Below are 20310 nucleotides of genomic sequence, written 5' to 3' on the forward strand. Positions count from 1 at the left end.
AGAACAAAACATATGCATAGTGTGAAGAAAATGTGCTTCTCGACTTGTATATATTTCCCCAAATATGCCTGTTTAAGCAAAGCAAGAAATGTCTGAGGGAGAGTTACAGTGAGACCTATATTTTGATGCTACTTTACACTCAATTTCCAAAATTCCAGTAGCCATAGTGATGAAAAAAGCAATGTTGGTGTTGGTGTGGGTGTTATGCACCAGTTCGTACATTCCTTAAATTCCTCTGCTCCTTCCTTAAACTTATTTCAGTAGCCATAAAGCTATGTAAAAATATTTGACAGTAAAATGGAATTAATGTCAAGCATAAACATGTGTGAATCAGTAAAATAACAGTTCTGACATAACAGTTATAATGATATTGTTCTGAATTTCAGTGATCATCTTGGAAGACCAAATAAACAGATTAATTTAGGATGCCAGTGCATACATTTTAACATGACATTGGGGCTCATTACTGGTTCAGCGGAAACCGTGCCGGTGCTACCGGCAGGTTGCTGCCAGACCCGTAAATATTTACTGATGCCTGACTACCCGGTGCCACCGGGAGATTGCAACCCCAGCGGCTCGGAAAGTCAGGCGCCAGTAAATTGTAAGTCCCCATTGCCATAGTGTCCCATAGGACTCATTGCTAATGGTGCCAGTGCTTCCATGACGGTCTGCCTACCATGGCCGCTGTGCCTGGCAGGGTCAAACCCATCAGGAACGGCAGCTCCGGCAGGCAGACCTGTAGTGTGCCGCTCCGGGAACAACGGTGCCGGTAAGCTTACCGGCACCGTTGTTTCCGGACTGGCATACATGTAATGAGCAAGTAAAGGCATACATGTAATGAGCAAGTAAAGGCAAGGGAGGGAACAAGGGAAAATACAATGACATTCTTACAGGCCATGAACAGTAAGGATGTGAAATTAACTATCGTACTCGGCCTGACGACATTTCATATAGTGCAAGAGCTAAGACATAGATAAGGAAGGGAGGGGGAGAATGGGAAGGAAATGGAAACAGACATGTGACTACCACACTAGGCCTGACGACATTTCTGGTAGAGCCGGAGAAAAATAAAAGGTGAGGGAGAGGGGTGCAGAAAGGGAGGGGAGGAACAAAACAAGCGACTATCATACTAGGCCTGACGACATTTCAGATAGTGCTGGAGGGTGGGTGGGGAGGAAAAAAACAGTAGTGGGAGGGTGGAGGAAACAGATGAGGTTGCTATCATGCTAGGTCCAGGGACAATTCTGATATAGTAAGTGCATAGAACAAAGTAAGGGGAGGAGATAGGAAAAGGGAGAAGGGAAAGTAGGAGAGAACAGAAAGTAAGCAGTCAAAAGGAGTGGCGAAGCAAGAGTGGAGAGCGAATACAATTGCAGAAGTCAGTAGTAACACAATGTTGGAAGACAGGATACAAGATGAAGATGGGAACACATGATTCAGGGCCACCATGAGTACAAGATGCAAAAGAAGTTCAGCATGAGAGGTGAGAATGGGTCATGCACCATGAATGAATGAAGTCCATAAAAGTCAAATCCAGCATTGGCCACAAGACGGTGATGGTGAAACCAGAATGATCAGGACAGACTCCAGCAGAACTAGGTTGGAGGGAGTTGAGGGGGAGCAGGGTAGAAGAATCAAGCAAAACAGGCAAAACCTGTGTGCGAGAAAGGGGGGGCAAAAGGGAACATCAAAGGGGGGCCAGAGGAGGTGGGGATGGCCTGTCGGGACAGAGGGGGTAACACATGGTGGTGCATGCTTACCTGCTGTCTGAGCAGGGGGTCGGGCCCTGGGTCCTCCTGGTCCGAACAGGTCCAAACCGGAATTATGTTTAGTTTTGTCTAATTGGTGGTGCTCTATCATTACCTTTGAGCCAAAACTATTGGCACGGGTAGTGAACATGTGGGGAGATGGGATGCGAGGAGGTTGGGACAGCCTGTGGGTGTAGTTTGGTTGTCTGTCCACTCCTTCAAGGCCCCGAGTCAGGTTAAGGCCTATATGCATTCACTCCCGCCCAGCCATTCCCTCCCAAAACACGCCTTCTTGGGGTCTCTTTGAGCTAGGTCTCTCGCACAGTAACATCACCATAATGACTTACAAATGCAGTATATATCTAGTACGTACTTGAAAACTAAGAAAAATATCTGCAGTTAGGTGGTTGCAGGCTCATACCATTAGTAATAAATGTAAGTCTTATACTATGTTTACTATTAATGTTAAGGGTCTATGAACAGTAACTTGCAGAAACGTTTGTTATTTTTGTTATTTCCCAAGTAATTACTGGTTATGTAGGGACCAAGTTAGCAAAGCAATTATAGCGACTTTACTGTGTGTTTTGAGATGGCCGTGTGACTTCCGAAAATCCAATGCAACATCACCATCAAGAGTTCAATATAACCTAAATAACCAGTAATTACTTGCAAGCCAACACAAATGTCTGTAAGTTAGTATAATTATATAGTCAGAGAAATCTAGAGATTGTACACGGTATAACATCTTTGTAATCTTTTTATGGATTAGAAAAATGTATACTGTTACGGTAAGAGAAGTTTTTTAAAAGAATAACACAAATAACATTAACACATTTTGAGGTTGATAGGTAAATTCCTTCACCTTGTCATGATGTGCTGTGAAGGAATGCTGAATCCTTCCGGTTGGTGTCTCTCCCTTGGCGTCACACCGCTGCCACATCAAAGTAACTGAAAGAAATGTATGAACATTATACTAAGCATTTAACTGTATTGCAAACATAACATTAGCTAATGTCAAAGTGTTATAACAGGGATCTATTGAGAAATTAATGGTTTTCCTGGTAGGTAATGGCCTGCTTACCCATGGTGATGTGCTTGGGCCTTCGCCAAAGGACAAGGCCTTCACACGCTGGGAAATCCCATCTACCTCTGCTGCTGGTAAAGCCATTAGCACCCCGGCATCGCGTCTTCGCTGCTAAACCTGTTGTGTGCAGACGTTCCTCCTTTCACTAAAGGTTAAGCAGGAGACTTAAGAGGCCACAATGGACACAAGAGAAGGGCTCTCGAAACTGAGATTGTTTTATTTTAATTGGTGACCAGGAGAGAACAAGGGTGGCTTCAGGGTGGTAAATGAGGTACGTGTGCGGTTTCACTTTTGGTTTTGAGGAGAAGGCGGTTGGAAGTGGTGGAGCGAGATCAGGGAGAGGGGAAAGGCATGAGGAGTGGTGAATGGTCGAGGAGCTAGCACCGCATGGGGAAGCAGCCTTCCGCTCCTTTACAGCACAAGCCATTATCACCAGATTCTGCCCTCCAAACTGGGAAAGCTTATTGACTAGCTCCCCTGTACTGGGAGCAAACTAGACCAAAGTACCAGGGGCCTCATTTCATGCCAATTGTATGGCTAGCAGAAATGAATTTACACACCATCTGACCACAAGCGTTGAACCCTATGACACGCCATTTTTCTTGTTTCTTTAAACAATCCTTATTGAAAACTCAGCGTAATCAGCAGTCAGACTGGCTAAATGGATGGGTTGCAAAATAGACCACTGTGGTTGTAAGAATTGACATAAGGATAGTAATTGCCATCACTGGGTACTGCCAAAAAAGGTCCTTCTAGCATTTAATCATGAAAAAAACGTTTGATACAACAGAATGATTCCACACAACATTGCCAATGAGGTCGTCTGCTACGGCATTCTGAGTTGTGACTCAGAGAGAAAAACGTTCACCGGCCGTGTCGCAGACACTTGCATTGCGGCGACCACCATCTTTGTTGCTCCAGTCATGGAGGTTGCGGCTCCCTAGGGGACTGCTTGTGTGCTGGCTAAACTATTGGACACTCCACATACACATGGATATTTTTGAGGTCTTGATTTCGTTTTGCCTGCAATTGTTGAGACAACATAGGAGGGCCTGAAATCCCATCTTAGGCACAAGTAATAGACTGTTATCCTTTCTTTCTAGAGGAGAGCCAAAGGGACGACTTTCACAGTGGTGTTTTCTCCGGCACTAGTGTGGGCAAGTCCATTTGTGTCAAGGAGGGGCTGTCCTGGCAAGGGTGCTCAAAGTGGCCAGAGGGGGAGGACGCCACCATTTTTTTATCTTCTTCCTGTGTGGGTTGTGGCCCCTGGTTTTGGAGGGGTGCTGTTGCGCCCACATGCACAGTGGATCACGTGTAGGAGGAGGGCGTGAGCCAGTATACCCAAGGTTGGTTGCTTGCGAGTGCCATCAACATGCTGGGTGATCAGGGTGGTGGAGGTGCTGCTACTGCTGGAGTTATGCAGGTAGGAGTGCGGGCACCGCGCCAACAGGGTGCACTGGCCCTGATGCCAAAGTTTGACATTTCAGGGGCTCCATCCAGCCTGGGTTCGCAGTGGAACTCGTGGAATGATGGTATGGACATCTACTTCAAGGCCACAGGGGAGACTGACGATGAAAGCAAGATGGCGACCCTCTTGTACTCAGCTGGCCCGGCGGTGCATCAAATATTTAAGACTTTGCAGCGGGTGGACGATTCCTATGCTGCAGCAAAGAATGCGCTGCGGGAACATCTCATGCCCCTCGTTAACATGTATTACGAAAGTTTTCTGAGGTGTAACGCCAGGCAAAAAGTTGATGAATCTTAGACTCTTTTCATGGACGTCTATGATGCCTGGCAGCAACATGCGTATGGAAGAATGAGCAAGGCATTATTCGTAATGCGTTGATCCAGGGGTCTGCGTCTGGCAAGCAGCGTCATCAAGTGCTGAGGGAACCGGGCCCAACCCTGCGCCGAATCCTCAAACGTGGATGCTCACATGAGGTGGCAGACACACGTGCTTCCAAGTTGGATGCATCGATACGTTCGCTCAAGGTTGACGAGGTGTGTGCGATAAGTCACGGTCAAGGGGCAAGAGGGACCCGGCGAGCCATAGCGCTGCCACAGGGATAGAGGCACCAGATCGTCAGAGTCGTGTCTAAAGTGTGGGTACGACCTTCCACAGCCAATGGAGTGCCCAGTGAAGGGCAAGACATGTGTGGAAGTGCAGGAATATCGACCACAATGCACGTATGTGCAGAGCTCCACTCTCCCAGTGGTGGTCCAGAGAGGTTTCGTCAGGGCTGGATTTTTCAGGCAGAAGTGCCTACCAAATGTAGCCCTCCTTGACCAGGAGGAGGAGGGAGAAAGCCAAGAGGTTGAAGAAGACGACGATGAAGAGAACATTTTTTTAATTTCCAGTGCGAGCGTTATATAAGCGAAGACCAAGAAGCACCCGAATTGCATGGTGCGTGTAGATGGATCACCGGTTCCGGTGTTAGTGGACACATGTGCCTCTGTCAACATTATGGCAAAAGTGCACTATGCTGCAATAAAGTATCCCCCAACACTGATGCGTCCGAAAGCATGCATCTTCACATTTGGAGGAGATCAACCGATCCGGCTAATGGGTGCATGTGTGTCACAGGTGGAGCATGGCCAGGGGATCATGTGTTTTGCATACATTGTATCGTGGACGATGTGCACAAGGTGCTGGAAAGGTTTGCGGACGTATTTGTTAGAATTGGACAGATGGTGGGTGAGCCGATCAAGCTGCACATAGATGAGTCAATCCGACCTGGCGCTCTGGAACATTGTAGGGTCCCTTTTCATCTAAGGGAGTTGGTGGACAAGGAACTGGAAAATCTCATCAATCTTGATATCATCAAGAACATTGAAGGGCCAATGCCCTGAGTGTCACCCATTGTCATTGCACGGAAGCCTAAACAACCTGACTCCGGCAGAATCTGTGTGGGCATGCGGCTGCCCAACAAGGTGAAAAAGAGGGAAAGACATCTAACCCCACAATTGACAACATCATAGCTGAGTTGCAAGGTGCAAGGTTCTTCTCAAAGATTGATCTGAGGGCTGTGTACCACCAGGTCGTGCTACACACGGAATCCAGGTACATTAAAAAAATTCACGACGCAACTAGGCCTGCACAGGTACAAACGTTTAAGCTTCGGTATGTCGTCTGCTGCCGAGGTGTTTCAAAATATCATCAGAGGCACTTTGGCTGATCTGGAAGGGGTCATAAACATCAGCGATGATACTTTGGTGTTCGCAAGGTCTGAGGTGGAACACATGGCACGACTGGTCAAAACTCTTGAACGCATCTAGGCCCTGGGTCTAACGCTCTACAAAGAGAGGTGTAAGTTCCTGAAAACCAGCATTGAATTATTTGGCTTTGAGTTCAAGGAAGGAGGTGTGTTGCCTGATACCCGCAAAGTTAAGGATATCATGGAGACCAGACCCCTAGAGATAGTAACTGAGGTTCAGAGATTTCTGGGCATGGGAACGTACTGTGCCCGATTTATAAGGAATCTGGCCACACGATCGGAGCCATTGAGGAACCTCATGAGAAATTATACCACATGGCAGTGGAGCCCTCTCGAGCAAGCAGCATTCGATGACATGAAGATGGCCCTCCCGCTGAAGACGCATTGTTTGATTCATCCTATCCCTTGGAAATAGTGGTTGATGGAAATCTGTTTGGCTTTGGGGTGGTACTGACACAGGTGGACACCAAGGGCCAGGTGTTGTGTTTGCCAGCCATGCCCTCTTGGATACAGAGCAAAGACATTCACAGCGGTGAAGGCATTTTCGCCTATATTTACTGGGCAGGCCCGTGACGGTTGTGACTGACCACAAACCCCTGCTGCCGATCATGGCAGGATTGTCTTCCAAGGCTCTGGCCAGGATTGAGCAGTGGATACTGGCTCTATTGGAGTACAGAGTGCTGTTGGTGTACCGACCCGATGCGAACAATGCGGCCGACTATCTGTCGAGACACCGCCCCCCAACCCCAGAGCAGGGAAGCCGCCACTCCTAACGCCTTGCCCGTACAGGAGTTCGAGAAAACGCCAGAAGACGATGAGTGCTTTAGCATTCTCCGATGGGCCCTTCAAAAAGGGGCGTTCGAGACTGTTCTGGAAGGCCTTTGAAAAAGGACTCAAGAGGCCCACACAATGTTGGAGCAGTTGTGGCAAGTCCAAGACGTTGGTGTTTGCTGACTTGGGTCTGCTGCTACGTGAATGGCAAGATGGTAATAATGGCAAGCAAGATCCAGCAGGTGTTTGAGATGGCTCACTGGGGTTATGAGGGAATAGCCAAAACAAAAGCCTGCCTAAGGCTGAATGTTTGGTTTCCTGACCTGCAAACAAAAGTCGAGGAGTGTGTGGTGGGCTGCATATGGTGTCCATTCCTCGAAGCACGCAACCGTGGGAAGCTGTACATGCAGATTTTGGCTCCACTGGGAGTGACACAGACTTCCTGGTGGTGGTGGATCAGTGGTCGAAATATCCAGAATTGGAGTTCCTAGAATCTGTGTCATTCATTGATGTGGCAGTGGCATTTGAAAAGATTTTTGCAACTCAGAGCCTTACACAGGTGTTGTTTTCTGACAATGGACTGCCATTTCAAGGAGAGAGCTTCAGCCAACTCATGAAGGAGTATGGAAAACACCATCGGAAGATCACACCGGTCTGGCCAAGTGCAAATGGGAAGGCAGAAAGATTCTTAGGACCCTTAACAAGGTGTTCTGCATCGGCCAAGGCCAAGGACACTGTCTCAGAAGGGCCCTCTATCAGTTCCTGAGGGAGTATCGGATGACGCCCCACTGCTTCACAGGGGTGGTGCTGGCAGAGGCGATGTTCAAGTGATGTCTGAGAGGTCTTCCACCAGACACAGGGGACTGGGAACCGGCGGTGATTGGAGATGACCGAGTGGCAGAGGAAAGGAGATCCAGGAATGAGGTTGAGAACGCTAGAAAAGGACTCCCACCAAATCCACTAGTGCCGGTATTGTGAGAAACATGCACCCGCAAGGGAAACTGTCCTTGCCATGTGAACCCAACTGCATGGATGTGGTAGCTGTAAAGGGGCACATGGTAACTGCCTCCAATGGGACGGCAACAGTCACGAGGAATGAAAGCATTTTCAAAAGAATCCGGGAGACCGACCAGCCAGGAGTGTCCCCTGGAAGGAGGCGCTCAGAAAAGTCAGATGAAGGTGGTGGGACTGATTGTTCTCTGGCTCTCCTGCATCAACGAGACGCAGTTGAGGAAAAGCCGAGCTGGGCAGGCAGCCAGTGGTATCCACAACGTGCAGGTAGGGGGAGACCTGCTCACCTGGAGGATTATGTGCTGGACACATGAACCGAAGACTGGACACTGTCCCTAGTGACTGAGTAACTACGTTGGCTGATTTGTGTTGTTTACGTGGTGACATAGTTCGTCATTTGTTTTGTTAAGAAAATTGAGTTGTGGTGTTTCTTTAAGAAACACATGCAGCAAAGTGACATAACTCTGCCGCGTTTTAAGTTAATAAATGGGGCGTGTCCCATGGTGCCTCAGAGCCAGTGCGGAGCCCGGACGGAAAGCAGGGGGCCTTGTGTCATCTGTGGGGCTGGCGGGGTCTCGCCGTGTGCACGCCCCTACAGGGGTCCATACAACAAACCCCACTGAAAGATGACATGTCTAATAACAATAATTTTTCCATAATGCCATATGTTGTAAATATATTCCTCGTATCACACACAATGGACTTCAATACGAGGTTGGAGGTAACCATGCCGCATTTAGCGTCATGGTTGCCTCCTTACCGCATACCAGGCCGGGTCCCTCAAATGAGGACCTACCGGGCCATCCTAACCTTGGCAGACCCGGTAATTCCTTGTCCGAGGAACCCGGACCCGGTCCATCCTCATTCCCATTCGAGTCCCCATAGGGCTCAATGGGAATGGGGAAGGAGCTAACAACGGGCCCGTTGTTAGCTCCCTGGTCTCCTCGCGGGAACCCATAAGAACGCCTGGTTTTACCGGGCGCCCATTGCGGGTCCCGCGAGGAGACCTCGAAATAGGGTGGAATGGGTTTACCGGCACCATTACCGGTGCCGGTAAACCTGTTTTGCCAACCTCGTAATGAGGGCCAATATCTTGTAGCACTGGATTTCTCTTTTTGTAGCATGTTGTGGGCAGTCATGTGAAACGTGTTCAAATATTTCAATGGCAGGCATATGTCTGTAACTGAATATGTGCTTACATTTGGCCACACTAACAGCATCTGTAGATTCCTGCCGCTGATGCTGGAATGAAACAGAAATTGATCATTAACTGCTGCTTCTGTGGATAATTAGTTGCATTCATTTACCTGGGGTTTCAAGGAGCTTGTTCAGGATCTGTGCACCGTGCACGAGTTTAAAGGATGATGAAAGTAAACTGTTTTGCAGCACTGCTTTTGATTAGTTTTTTTCCCTTTTTAATCAATTGTGCCACTTTTTTTCCATGTAACTTTTTATTAGCATTTTCAAAACATTTCAACATAATATGAACCCCCCCCATTGGTCCAATCCTGGTCCTTCATTAGTCTCTTTCCCCCCTCCTTCCCTGACCACATCCACCTTTGACTCTTGAGCACCATTCGGGAACTCAGAGCACTTGTGCAATTGACCATGAGTGATTACAGTAACCCCAAAAGTCTCATCCTCCCTGGGCACCAGGACCCCCTGGCTCCTTTCTGTAGGAACCCCAGCACAAGGGTCCAATCGGCCAAATATCCATGGTGAGCTCCTTGTAGGGAAAAAGTTACCCACTCCAGAGCTGCGAAGTTCCACACTTTTCCCACCCATTCGTGTTACGTGGGAGGTTCCTTTGATTTCCACTTTTTGCGCAACTACCAGTGACCCCACCATCATTAAAATCACGTATACTTTGCATTCTGCTCTCGTTGGAAGTTCATCCAAAGTGCCTCCTAAGCCCATCTTTGCCATACCTATCCTACCCTTTCCCTTCGCTCCCAAGGTCTCCTCTACTGCCTCTTGGATTAACCCCCAATAAGCTTAGATGCACGGGCATTCCCACCAAATATGATTACAGGTTCCCTCCATTCCATATTCCCTTCAGCATGAGTTGGGCAATGTGGGGTAAACTTTGTGAATTTTTACCAGGGTTAGGTGCCATTGTAGCATAAGTTGTAGCCATATTTCTTGGATTTGAAGGGACGTCGTAAGTTTGGGGTTATTGGCCCATAGTCGTTTCCAATCCGATTCTTCCATTAGTTGGCCTGTTGCCCCTTCCCTACTCGCCACATATCTCCTTTCTCCTGGCTCCTCCCCCTGTTTAGTGTATGAATAAATTGCCCCCACTACATGTTTGTAGCCTGAATCTGTCAATTAATATTTCTCAAAAGGGGATAAGGTTTGTGTTGCAGATGAAGGATTTAATTTCTGTTACCTCAAACCTATCTCGGATTTTGTGGCAACCTCCCTCCTGCCATTTGCTAAACCCCATTCCTCTCACACCCGGAGAAAATTGTGGATTATCAAAAATTGGTATAAGGTGGACGGGAAGGTGTTGGTTGCTCCTTTCCACTATTTTTAGACATGCTTATTTACCTACTGTTCCCCTAGTAGGTGCTTTCCCTCGCCAGTAACAAACACCTTTTTTTCCGGCTAGACCTCCTCCTCCTCCCCCTTTCTTCTGCTGCGTGCTGTGCTTTTTTTTTAGTGTTTCCTCTGTATTTCTTGTGTAGAGGGAATGTTAAGCGCGACCCTGCTCTTCGGGGGCGTAGTAGAATTGTTGTGCGTATCACCATTGTTATAAGCAATGTTCTCTAGAGTTCTTTCGTGGTGGGGCTCGCTTTTCCTTGCTGAAACCAAATATTTGATTTCCTCTCCCCCTGGCCTGTTGTGGACCGATGTATGCCCCTCCAAAGTTGTGGTCAAGTATGGGATGGGGGGACCCAATCCCGCTGCGGGCCTACTGTTGTCCTTTGTGCCTGCCGCTGACCCAATTTCAAATCCTCACTGCTTTCGGCCTTCTTCACCCTTGTATCTGTTCTCCCCCTTCTCACTTCCTTCACTGAAGCTCGGGGATGCTCAGTTCCCAGGGCCATGCCCCGCTCTGCTCTGGGCTCCTGGGGCTGGCCAAATGTGTTTATTCCTCCTGTTTGGGAACAGTTCATCCTCCTTCCTCCCGTGCTGTCACTCTGTGTCTGGCTGGGTCTACTCATGCTCCTCCGCTCACCACTAGGTCTTCTGCGGGTCTGCCGCTCCGGGGGAGGGAAGCTGCTGGAGCTCTCCTGCTGTACTTCTGCATTCTCCGGAGCCGTGGCCGCACCCACCGCTCTCCCCTTTCCACTTCTTCTTCTCACTTCTGGGCTGTCGCATAGGTCCACACCACAGAATCCTCTAGACACCTATCTCCTCTCTGCCGCACTTATGGGCTGGCTAGACGCCAGATAACTGTATTCGGTTCTGGCGGTCTCCAACGCTGCTCGTTTCTTCAGGGGCGGAAAAAGCAAACTCCCGCCTGTTTGTCCCTTGTCTTTGTTACACAAAACGGCTGGGGAGGGTGTTTTCTGCTTAACCTGTCAATTTATTTGGTCCAGAGGTTCGGGAGAGCATCGATTACGGTGCTCTCCTATCGGCGATCATCTTGGAATCAATGTTGCCACTTTTAAACACAATATGATAAGCAGTTTCCTTTGCATTGCTATTTACATAAAGTACCAGTGTTCGTGCACCCTGTCAGATGCAGAGGAGTGCCTTGTATAACTTTGCTTCTTCTAGATTCAGGCTTACGTGTCGCCCCGTTTCCCTGCCACTTACATGGTGCACCGCACAGCTGGTCAAAAGTCCCCCATCTGATTAGATATAGAAGCTTTGAAGACTTTCTCCACTGTGGCTCTCGGACCAACACACTTACACACAAGGTTAACACAAAATCGAGCATTTGCTATATTTTACTTCACTATGATTCACTACGTACAAATATGCAATATCATAACAGAGAATGGGGAGGACTGGTGATATTTAGCCTGGGGGGCAAGTTTGCTTTTCTGGCTCATAATACAATGGCCCAAGCCCACAGTACAGCGGCCCCAACTTCCAGAACAAGTAAAGTCAATGCCAGCCTCTCCCCCCCACACATTCTCAAGTATATATAGTAGACATTATTGACATTGATTTCCTTTTATCCAACATATTTTTCAGTTATTTGTGTGGTTTCTTAGAGACCCAAACCCTTTGAAATTATCACACTCACCAAACACAGAAGAATTATTTCAGCAGGATAATATCATTGGTGAAATGAGAAAGCTGGGATTTGAGTCCAGTTTTCAATGTGTTATAGTTTGCAATTTGACAACAAGCTACATCTCCTCCCCTGCCATCACATCTTTAGTTTTCAAACAACATGAAGAGGTGGCAAAGCTATAGAATTAATTGGTAGGCCAGAGCCATTGCTGAACCAGGGGGTCTGGGTTTGCGCTAGGAGCCAAACATTAGCTGGCATGGAAGAGGACACATATCTGTCTTTCTGCCTCCCCAGCACACAACACAACAACCATACATGCATTCTGTGTACCCACCCCCACAACATAAGACCCTCACTTGCCATCCTGCCTGCTCACCAGTATGCTTAACATGAATTGTTAAAATTCTAATTATTTATAGGGTTATAGAGTATGAACCCATATGAGTGAGCCTTTTCATACAGATAGTAAAAATAAAAATAAGGCACAGTGATGAAAAGTGATTTGCTCAGGATCACATAATGTATGAAACATGGAAGGTGAAGATTAGAGCCCTGTCTTCCTGGTGCCACGGTTTCAATTCAGAAAGTAGGAGAGACTTCATCTTCTCCTATTCCATCATCAATATTAGAAACAAAAATGCTTTCAACAAAGTTGTTATTCAAGGGCTAAACTAGCATACTGTTCAATAAATCTGGTTTTCAAAGCACTAATGTTGGGTGGGTGGGAGTGTACTAATGATCTGTATCCTGAGGCAAATGCATCTGAGAAACAGACTAAGATTATAGTTATAATCTTAGTCTGCACAATTGTGTCCACTTTCAAAGCAACAAGTCACATGATAAAGCAATCTGAAAAAATACAAGGGAAGTGATACATTGCTTACCTGCAACTCCATTTCTCCAGCATTGGCATCTTTCATAGATTCACATGCTGTGAATATTCCCTGCCGTCATGCTGGGAATCCTCGGTTACATCTTTGTTACATTTTTCCAAAGGAAACTTTAACACTATTTGCAGCCCATACACCATGTTATGGGTGCTTATGGTCCCCACCAATGGACCTTGACTATGTAACTATGCCCCTGCAGCCTCCCTTCAGATTGTAACCAGTGTTTAATGGCTAGTGGCTTGCTAAAGCGTTTTTACCACTGGGGAAGGCTGGAGCCTGCATGCAAATTTACGAAATGGCTTCACAGGTAAACAACTTTTCCCTTCTCCAGTATTGGATCTTTCGTAGATTCACATGGTGTGAAAAGTATCAGTGTTTGTTAGGAGGTGAAAAGTAGTTTAAAACATAGCAGATCAAAAACATATTACCTTGACCCCGAAGCTACAGGGCTTACCTTATTGAAACAAATGCTGCAAGACACCTTCCCCATTCGTGTGTGTCTGCTGAATGCTGACACTGCAGACAGTAATGCTTTGTGAAATTGTACAGTACCACCCAAGTGGCTGCTCAGCATATGTCCTTTAGGGAAATGCCAGCCCATAGTTCCGCAGAAGCAGCAGTGGCTCTCATGGAATGTGCCTGGGCTGTAGCATTTAGGGGCTTATTGATGTTTGCATGACAAAAATAAATAGTGGCGGAGATCCATCTGTATATGCCCTGTTTTGTGATTGCCTTCCCTTTATTTTTTTTTTCATAACAACATTTTATTGGGTTTTACAAGTATACACAACATCAGCAACATTGCAATATTCGATAATAGTGCCAATACAATAATGCAGTTCACGCCAGGGGATAGGCTTTTCTGGTGGCCAATGCTCTTTCTTTATTTGTCCATGTCCAAGCCTTTTCACGTTGCCAGGGCGGGCCCACGTGCTTTGGATTCTCCCCTGTTGTTTCTTTAGCTTAGTAGAGCGGGCTGCCTTGGAGTCATCTGGTCAGTGGAGGTCTTCTAGTGAGAGCTGGAAACTTTGCTGCATAGTCCATAAATGGAGCCCAGATATTTTGGGCTCTGTTCAGGAAGCCCGATTGAATTGCCGTGACCTTTTCAGTGACGGCTATGTCCCAGAATTTGGACCACCATAATGCTACTGAGGGTCCATCTTCGCTTTTCCATAGCCGGGCCATTGCAATTTCTGCTGCCAGGAGTAGGTGCGTGCACAGGTGAGGGATAGGGCCTGAAATCGGGAGCGCCCCTCCTCCTGTTTCACCCAAAAGGATTATACCGGGGTCCCAGGGGATGGATAGTCCGGTGATTTCCTTGATGTGGTTCGTTACCTCTTTCCAGTATGTCTCTGCTTTTGGGCAGGTCCAGACCATGTGGAATAGTGTAACAAAGGTGGGACATCCGCGCCAACTGGTCGCGGTGATGTCCGGATTGACCTTGTTCAGCTGAGCTGGAGTGACACAATACCTATAGCAGAGTTTGTAGCCCCCTTCCCTGTTTGTGATGCACTGAGAGCTTTTATAAGGTCTCGTCCAGATTTTCTCCCACTCCTCAACCTCTATTTCCCAGCCCAGTTCCTTCTCCCATTCAAGCATATATCATTCTTTTTTGGAGGGATCTGACCTGTCCAGGAGTCGATAGCGAGCCGAGGTTCTACCTCTTGTAGTTGGGGTTGTTAGAGAGAGTTCTAGTGCCATTAACTCTCTGGTGCATTTTTCCCTAACTCCTCTGTGGGACAGCCAGTGCCGAATTTGAGCATAGTGGAATCTTTCCCGCTCGCCCATTCCGAATTTCGTCTTGCACCTCTCGAACGATATAGGCATTCCCTCTTCCAGGAAGTCACTCATTTTTAGTAATCCTCCCTGCTTCCAAGGTTTGAAACTAATAGGGGGATTGCCTGGTGAGAATTCGGGGTAGTTCCAGATGGGGGTAAGAGGACCCAGTGCACCCCGGATGCCTCATTTCCGGGCTGCGGCTTTCCAACTGTGAACGATTGTGATTGTTGTGGACAGGGGGCCGCTATTTGCTTGTGTTTTATGTTTGGCAGGTGTGGGAGCTCCGATGGGATGACCGGGCACCAAGCCTCCTCTAGTTGGCTCCTGGACCCAGGAGTATGCATGTGACAGCTGCGCCGCTAGGGCATACCTGGCAACATCGTGTACCCCCAGGCCCACTTGCGCTTTCCCCCGCATCATGATTCTTCTTTGTATCCCCCCCAGACGAATTCCTGTATTTTCTTTTGCCAAGATGCAAAGACGGGACCCGGGATATGAGTCGGTAATACTGTACAGTAGTACAGCCACCTGGGGATTATATTCATTTTTATGGCTGTAATCCGCCCGAACCCGGAGATTTCTTGGGCCTTCCATCGTTTTAGGTCATTTTGTAATTCGTTGATTAACTGCGGGAAGTTGCTTGAGTACAAGCGTGATGGGTCTTTAGTGATTTGTACCCCAAGGTATGCAATTGCTCTTTTCGCCCATGGGATCGGCATTAGGGGGTTAAGGCTGATTCTTTCTTGCTTGGGGAGATTAATTGCTAGGGCTGAGGATTTGTCCAAATTGACCCTGAACCAGGAGATCGCTCCGAATTCCTTGATTTCCTCCCAGAGGGCCCCCAGAGACGACGCCAGGTTTGATGCTGTTACTAGCACGTCGTCTGCATATAAGGCGACTTTATATTCTTGGTCTCCCACAGTGATCCCCTTTATCCTCATGTTCTGCCTAATTCTCGCCGCGAAGGGCTCCATGGATAGAGCAAAAATCAGGGGTGAGAGTGGGCAGTCCTGCCTAGTGCCCCTAGATATGCGTATTGCCTCAGACCTGGTGCCATTGACCCGTAATTGTGTGGTGGGAGTTTGATAATTGGCCATTACCTAGGTTATGAAGTTTGGGCCGAAGTCGTAGTGCTCTAGCACACCCCGGATGTACCCCAGTCCACCAAATCAAAGGCTTTATGTGCGTCCAAGGATATGACTGCTATTTCCACGCCCAGCCTATGAGCGCTTTCAATGATGTCTGTCGTCCACCTTATATTATCATGGGTCCCCCTCCCCGGGATGAATCCCGTTTGATCACGGTCTATCAAGCTCGGGAGAGTCACCCCTACTCTACTGGCTAGGATCTTTGCGAACATTTTCCCATCATTGTTCAGTAGTGTGATCGGGTGGTAAGAGGTCGCCAACTCGGGGTCTTTCCCAGCTTTGTGTAGCAGCACTGTGAGCGACTCTGCCATTGAATTGGTGACCAATTTAGATGACAGGAAGGAGTTGAATAGGGCTGACATCTGCAGTGCTAGTATGCTTGCATATTGTTTATAGAAGTTTGCAGATAATCCGTCTGGGCCCGGCGCTGTGGTTTTGAGGGATTTAATGGCTTCTGTGATTTCTTCGGTAGTGATAGGGGATTCTAGGGATGCTAGCAGGGCTTCGTTTTGAGGGCGGATAGTTTGCAAGTACTCTGGCAAGCTGTCTAGCGGTGTGGGTTGCCCTGACATTATAGCTTTATGATGCCTCACCAGTTCGCTGATTTTATCTGCTTCAGAGTAGTGTATCTTACAGTCGACTCCCACCAGTTTGAGGATATTGTTCCTACTGTGGATCTTTTTGAATTTTTGCGCCTATACTCTGTTCGCCTTATTCCCTTTGCTATAATAGAACTGTCTCATGAAGGCTAGTGATTTGGCTGTCCGGTCGGCCCAGTGTATTTCTAGTATGATATTGGCTTTCCTTAGGGCCCTTTCTGTTTTCCTGGAGCTGTGAGATTTCAGCTGCGCATCCCAGTGTTTTACCTTTTCCTCCAGTTTAGCTGCAGCGATGTTCGAGATCCGTCTCTGTTCTGCCCCTGAGCTGATTAGGGACCCTCTGACCACTGCTTTCATAGCGTCCCAGACAATATTGATGGAGGAGTCATCAGTCGTGTTCTCCTTGAAAAAGTTGGTTATTGTTTCGCCAATTTCAGTCCTGATGTACTCATCTAGCAGTAGGGAATCTTTCAATTTCCAATGTCTCTGAGTGGGGTGCCTTTGGCCCGATATGACGAGGTTTGCGGACACAGGGGCGTGATCGGAGATCATGCATGTGTGGATTTCTGTTTTATTTAAACAAGGGTATAAGTCCCCAGAGATTAGTAAGAGGTCTATTCTTGAGAACCCTTTGTGTGCATAGGAATAGTGGGTGTAGTCCCTTGATGTTCCGTTAAATAGCCTCCAAGCATCAACAGATTTAGTTTCCCAGAGAAGCTTTGCCAGGGATAGTGCTTGCGCGAAGTCTGCACTTGTGGGCGGCAGAGTTTTGTCCACTTGGGGGTTTGGCGTAGTGTTGAAATCCCCGCCCATAATCAGGGTCCCCTCCTGAAAGGATAAGATGGTCGGAATTAGGTCAGAGATAAATTTGCTTTGGGACGTGTTGGGACCATAGATTGTAATAATAGTAATAGGAAGTTCCTCAAATAGCCCCTTAAGTAGGAGGAAGCGGCTCCCTGGTCTCTTCTCACTGTGATTTTTGATAAGGGGACCCTGTCACTCAGCAATATTGCCACCCCTCTTTTCTTCTCTCCAGACGTGGCAAAGTAAGCTTTTTTTTATCTGCTGAATTTGACCCGGTATTCATCTTCCTGTAGTAAGTGGATTTCTTGGAGAAGAACGATGTCTCCAGCTAATTGTCCCAACCTATGTTCAACTGATCTGCGCTTCCTTGGGGAATTCAGGCCTTGGACGTTCCATGAGAGGATTACTACCTCGCTCGTGTCAGACATCCCCTCGCTCTTTGGCATTGGCTATGGTACACTCTTTGTCCCCTGCTGGCTCCTGCTTCTTTGAGTGCGGGGCAAAGCCGCTGCATTGGCATAGCGCAGGCAATGATGTTGATGTGACGTGTTGTGAAGTTGGCTGAGAAAACGGACCATGTGCGTCCCGACTCTCAGTGCTTTGAACTTGTCCCTCTTTGTCCTCTTCCTACCCCCCACACCCTCCCCCTTCTTGGCCTAGTAGGGAAAACCTCATCCTACTGCCAATGGGAAACTGGTGGCACAAGCGCACCGGAAGGTGGCCAACTGGGCCACCGAAACAAAATCCGGTGGAGCTCGAACATTGCTCCCGCACTGCAACTGTAAGAGTAGGCTCCTTTTACGAGGGATCCAGATTGCTGTGAAGTTGCTGACTCTGGGAGGGCTGTCAATCCCCCCCCACTCGGCCCCCTCATCGGGAATTGTGAGTATCGTGGAGCCCACGGAGCTTGGTTTGGCCATTGATATTGCCGCTGATCATCCCGGGTTCGACTCTTTCCGGGGAGGACCTCGGAGCCTGCGCCATCTACTGGCTTTTGTCCAGGTTGCTTCCGATTGTTTTCTGGGGGCTGCCCGGCCTGTTCCCTCGGATTCTGGTTCTTCCTCTCCCCCCTTAATGCCCATAAATTTGTCCCCCTCCTTTGGTGATTGGACCTGTTTCTGAGCCGCCTCCCATGTGAATCTTACATAGGTCTTAAAACCCCAGTGGTATGGAATCTTTCTTTCGCGCGGCCATTCCGTGAATGCTCTCATAGCTTTTCGTTTTTGAAGAGTGGAGTTTGCTAGGTCCTGATAGAGAGAGATTGTGGATCTCTGGAAGGTGATTTTGTGCATTTGTCTCGCCTCCCGCATAATTTCCTCCTTGACTTGCAAGAAGTGTACTCTCACCAGGATGTCCATGGGGAGAGCAGATGCCTGTCTTGGGGTGGTTCTGTTGACTCCTTTGCTTCTAGGAGGTCGCACCTCGCTTCTAGGGCTGCAATTCTGTCCCGGTCTTGCTCACACTCAAACCGTTGGTACATATCTCAATTTCTATTTCAGCAGTTCGGTGTTCCACGGCTACCACTCCCTTATTGAGGGAGTTGATCTTTTTCGTGACCTCTTCCGGGCTTTTCTGGATTTCTTTAGTTAATGCAAATAGCAAGTTGTGGAGGTCGAATTTCGTGACCATTTGTGAAGGACTGTGGGCTGCTGAGTTGTGAGTAGTGCTAGTGGCTGGATCCTCCGGTGGGTCCCCCCTCTTGGACCTTTCCGTGGGTGTGCTGTTCATTAGGGCGACAATGTCTGTTTGCTTGGATGTTTTCCTGCTTTTTGCCATTTTGCTTCTGATTGATGCTTTTAGCTGTGCGGGTTGCAAAATGCTCCTGGCGCTACTCCCCAGACGGGGACTGCTGCAGTCCGTACCGGCCCCCCACCTCCCAAGCCTTAGCTTCCACTGCAGGGGTTCAATGAGTTTAGCGAGGTAGTGCGTCGGAGCGTGAGTTGGGGGTCACTGTGATTTTAGTCTTGAGACTGGGGGGGCAATGTCGCACACCTGAGGATAGGGGAGGCACAGTGACCGAGGAAAGTCAGTTGATGATTAGATCAAACCGAGGAAGGCTTCAAGGGGTTGAGGAAATAAGTTCACAGTTCTCCTGCTGTGTCATGGGTCCCCTTGATAGATGGGGCATTGACAGATCCCCTTGATGGATGTGGGCTGGCCATAGAGGAGGCCGCTTGTGGGAAGCGGTGGCCAGGGCTCCCCGCCGCGGTTGTCCAGGTGGATGCACCTATTTGGGGTATGAGGAGCAGGGGGTTAGAGGCTGGTGTCAGAGGCAGGCCTGGGTTTCATATAGGTCGTGGCTGGGCCCCCCACTCCTCCGACTCCTCGCCTTGCCTGATTCGACATTGCAGTTCCACTTATCCCTGCCCCTCTGGGTGGCTGTAGGGGAATGCTTGTTGGGTGTGAGGAACCCAGCTCTGTAGGTGGCTGGGCTGGCTGGCTCATGCAGAAGATAAGGATGGCGGGGGTCCGTGCTTCATTTAGGTCGGCCGGAGGCGGTCCGGTGTTGTTGCACTAAGGCACTCAAATGTGCAGGCCGTAGAGTTGCTGGGTCTGAACCACGGGTGCAGCATGCACCGTCTGGTGGTTCCCTACAGCAACGGTGAGCCCCGCGGCAGACCCAAGGTGCCTTGATGCAGCACTCCTCTTCAGGGTCCCCCGGGCGACCGCTTAAGCAGCTGGTGAAACGTGGAGGATTCTGGATCGTAGCCGGCCCGGTCCGACCCCGCTCTGCGCGTCCTGGGTGCTGTGCGGGGCCCTTCGTCCGACAGGGCCGCTCGGCGGAGTTGGTGGCTGATGTTACCTCACTGCAGGCAGAGGGGCCACGCACACTGGGATCAAGAGGGGGAGAGAGGAGCCCCAGTCAGGCGCCTGCCGTCCCTCGCGTAGAAGCTTTGCCCCAGGGTGCTGCACGATTTTCAGCCGGGCTCTCCCTTGCCCTGGATGAGTTCGAGGCGGTCCGCGCGCCGATTTAGGCAGATGTGGATGCAGTGTGCAGGACTTGCAGGTCGGGACGGGCCACAGCATGTCAAAGGTGCCCGGTTCCTCCGATCCTCCCAATTCAGATTG

General features: G+C 48.7%; 1 protein-coding gene across 1 annotated transcript in view; it reads right to left on the reverse strand.

Annotated features, from left to right (window-relative positions):
- The window catches only part of LOC138510182 (kelch domain-containing protein 3-like), a 1131537-nt gene that overhangs the window by 607892 nt on the left and 503335 nt on the right, over positions 1-20310 (reverse strand). Inside the window, exon 10 of the mRNA XM_069625668.1 lies at positions 2611-2696. Within this exon, the coding sequence (XP_069481769.1) occupies positions 2611-2696 (86 nt within the window). The remainder of the gene's footprint in view (positions 1-2610; positions 2697-20310) is intronic.

The sequence above is a fragment of the Ambystoma mexicanum genome, chromosome 6p (assembly GCF_040938575.1).
Source record: "Ambystoma mexicanum isolate Mex_15411 chromosome 6p, UKY_AmexF1_1, whole genome shotgun sequence".
Lineage (NCBI taxonomy): Eukaryota > Metazoa > Chordata > Amphibia > Caudata > Ambystomatidae > Ambystoma > Ambystoma mexicanum.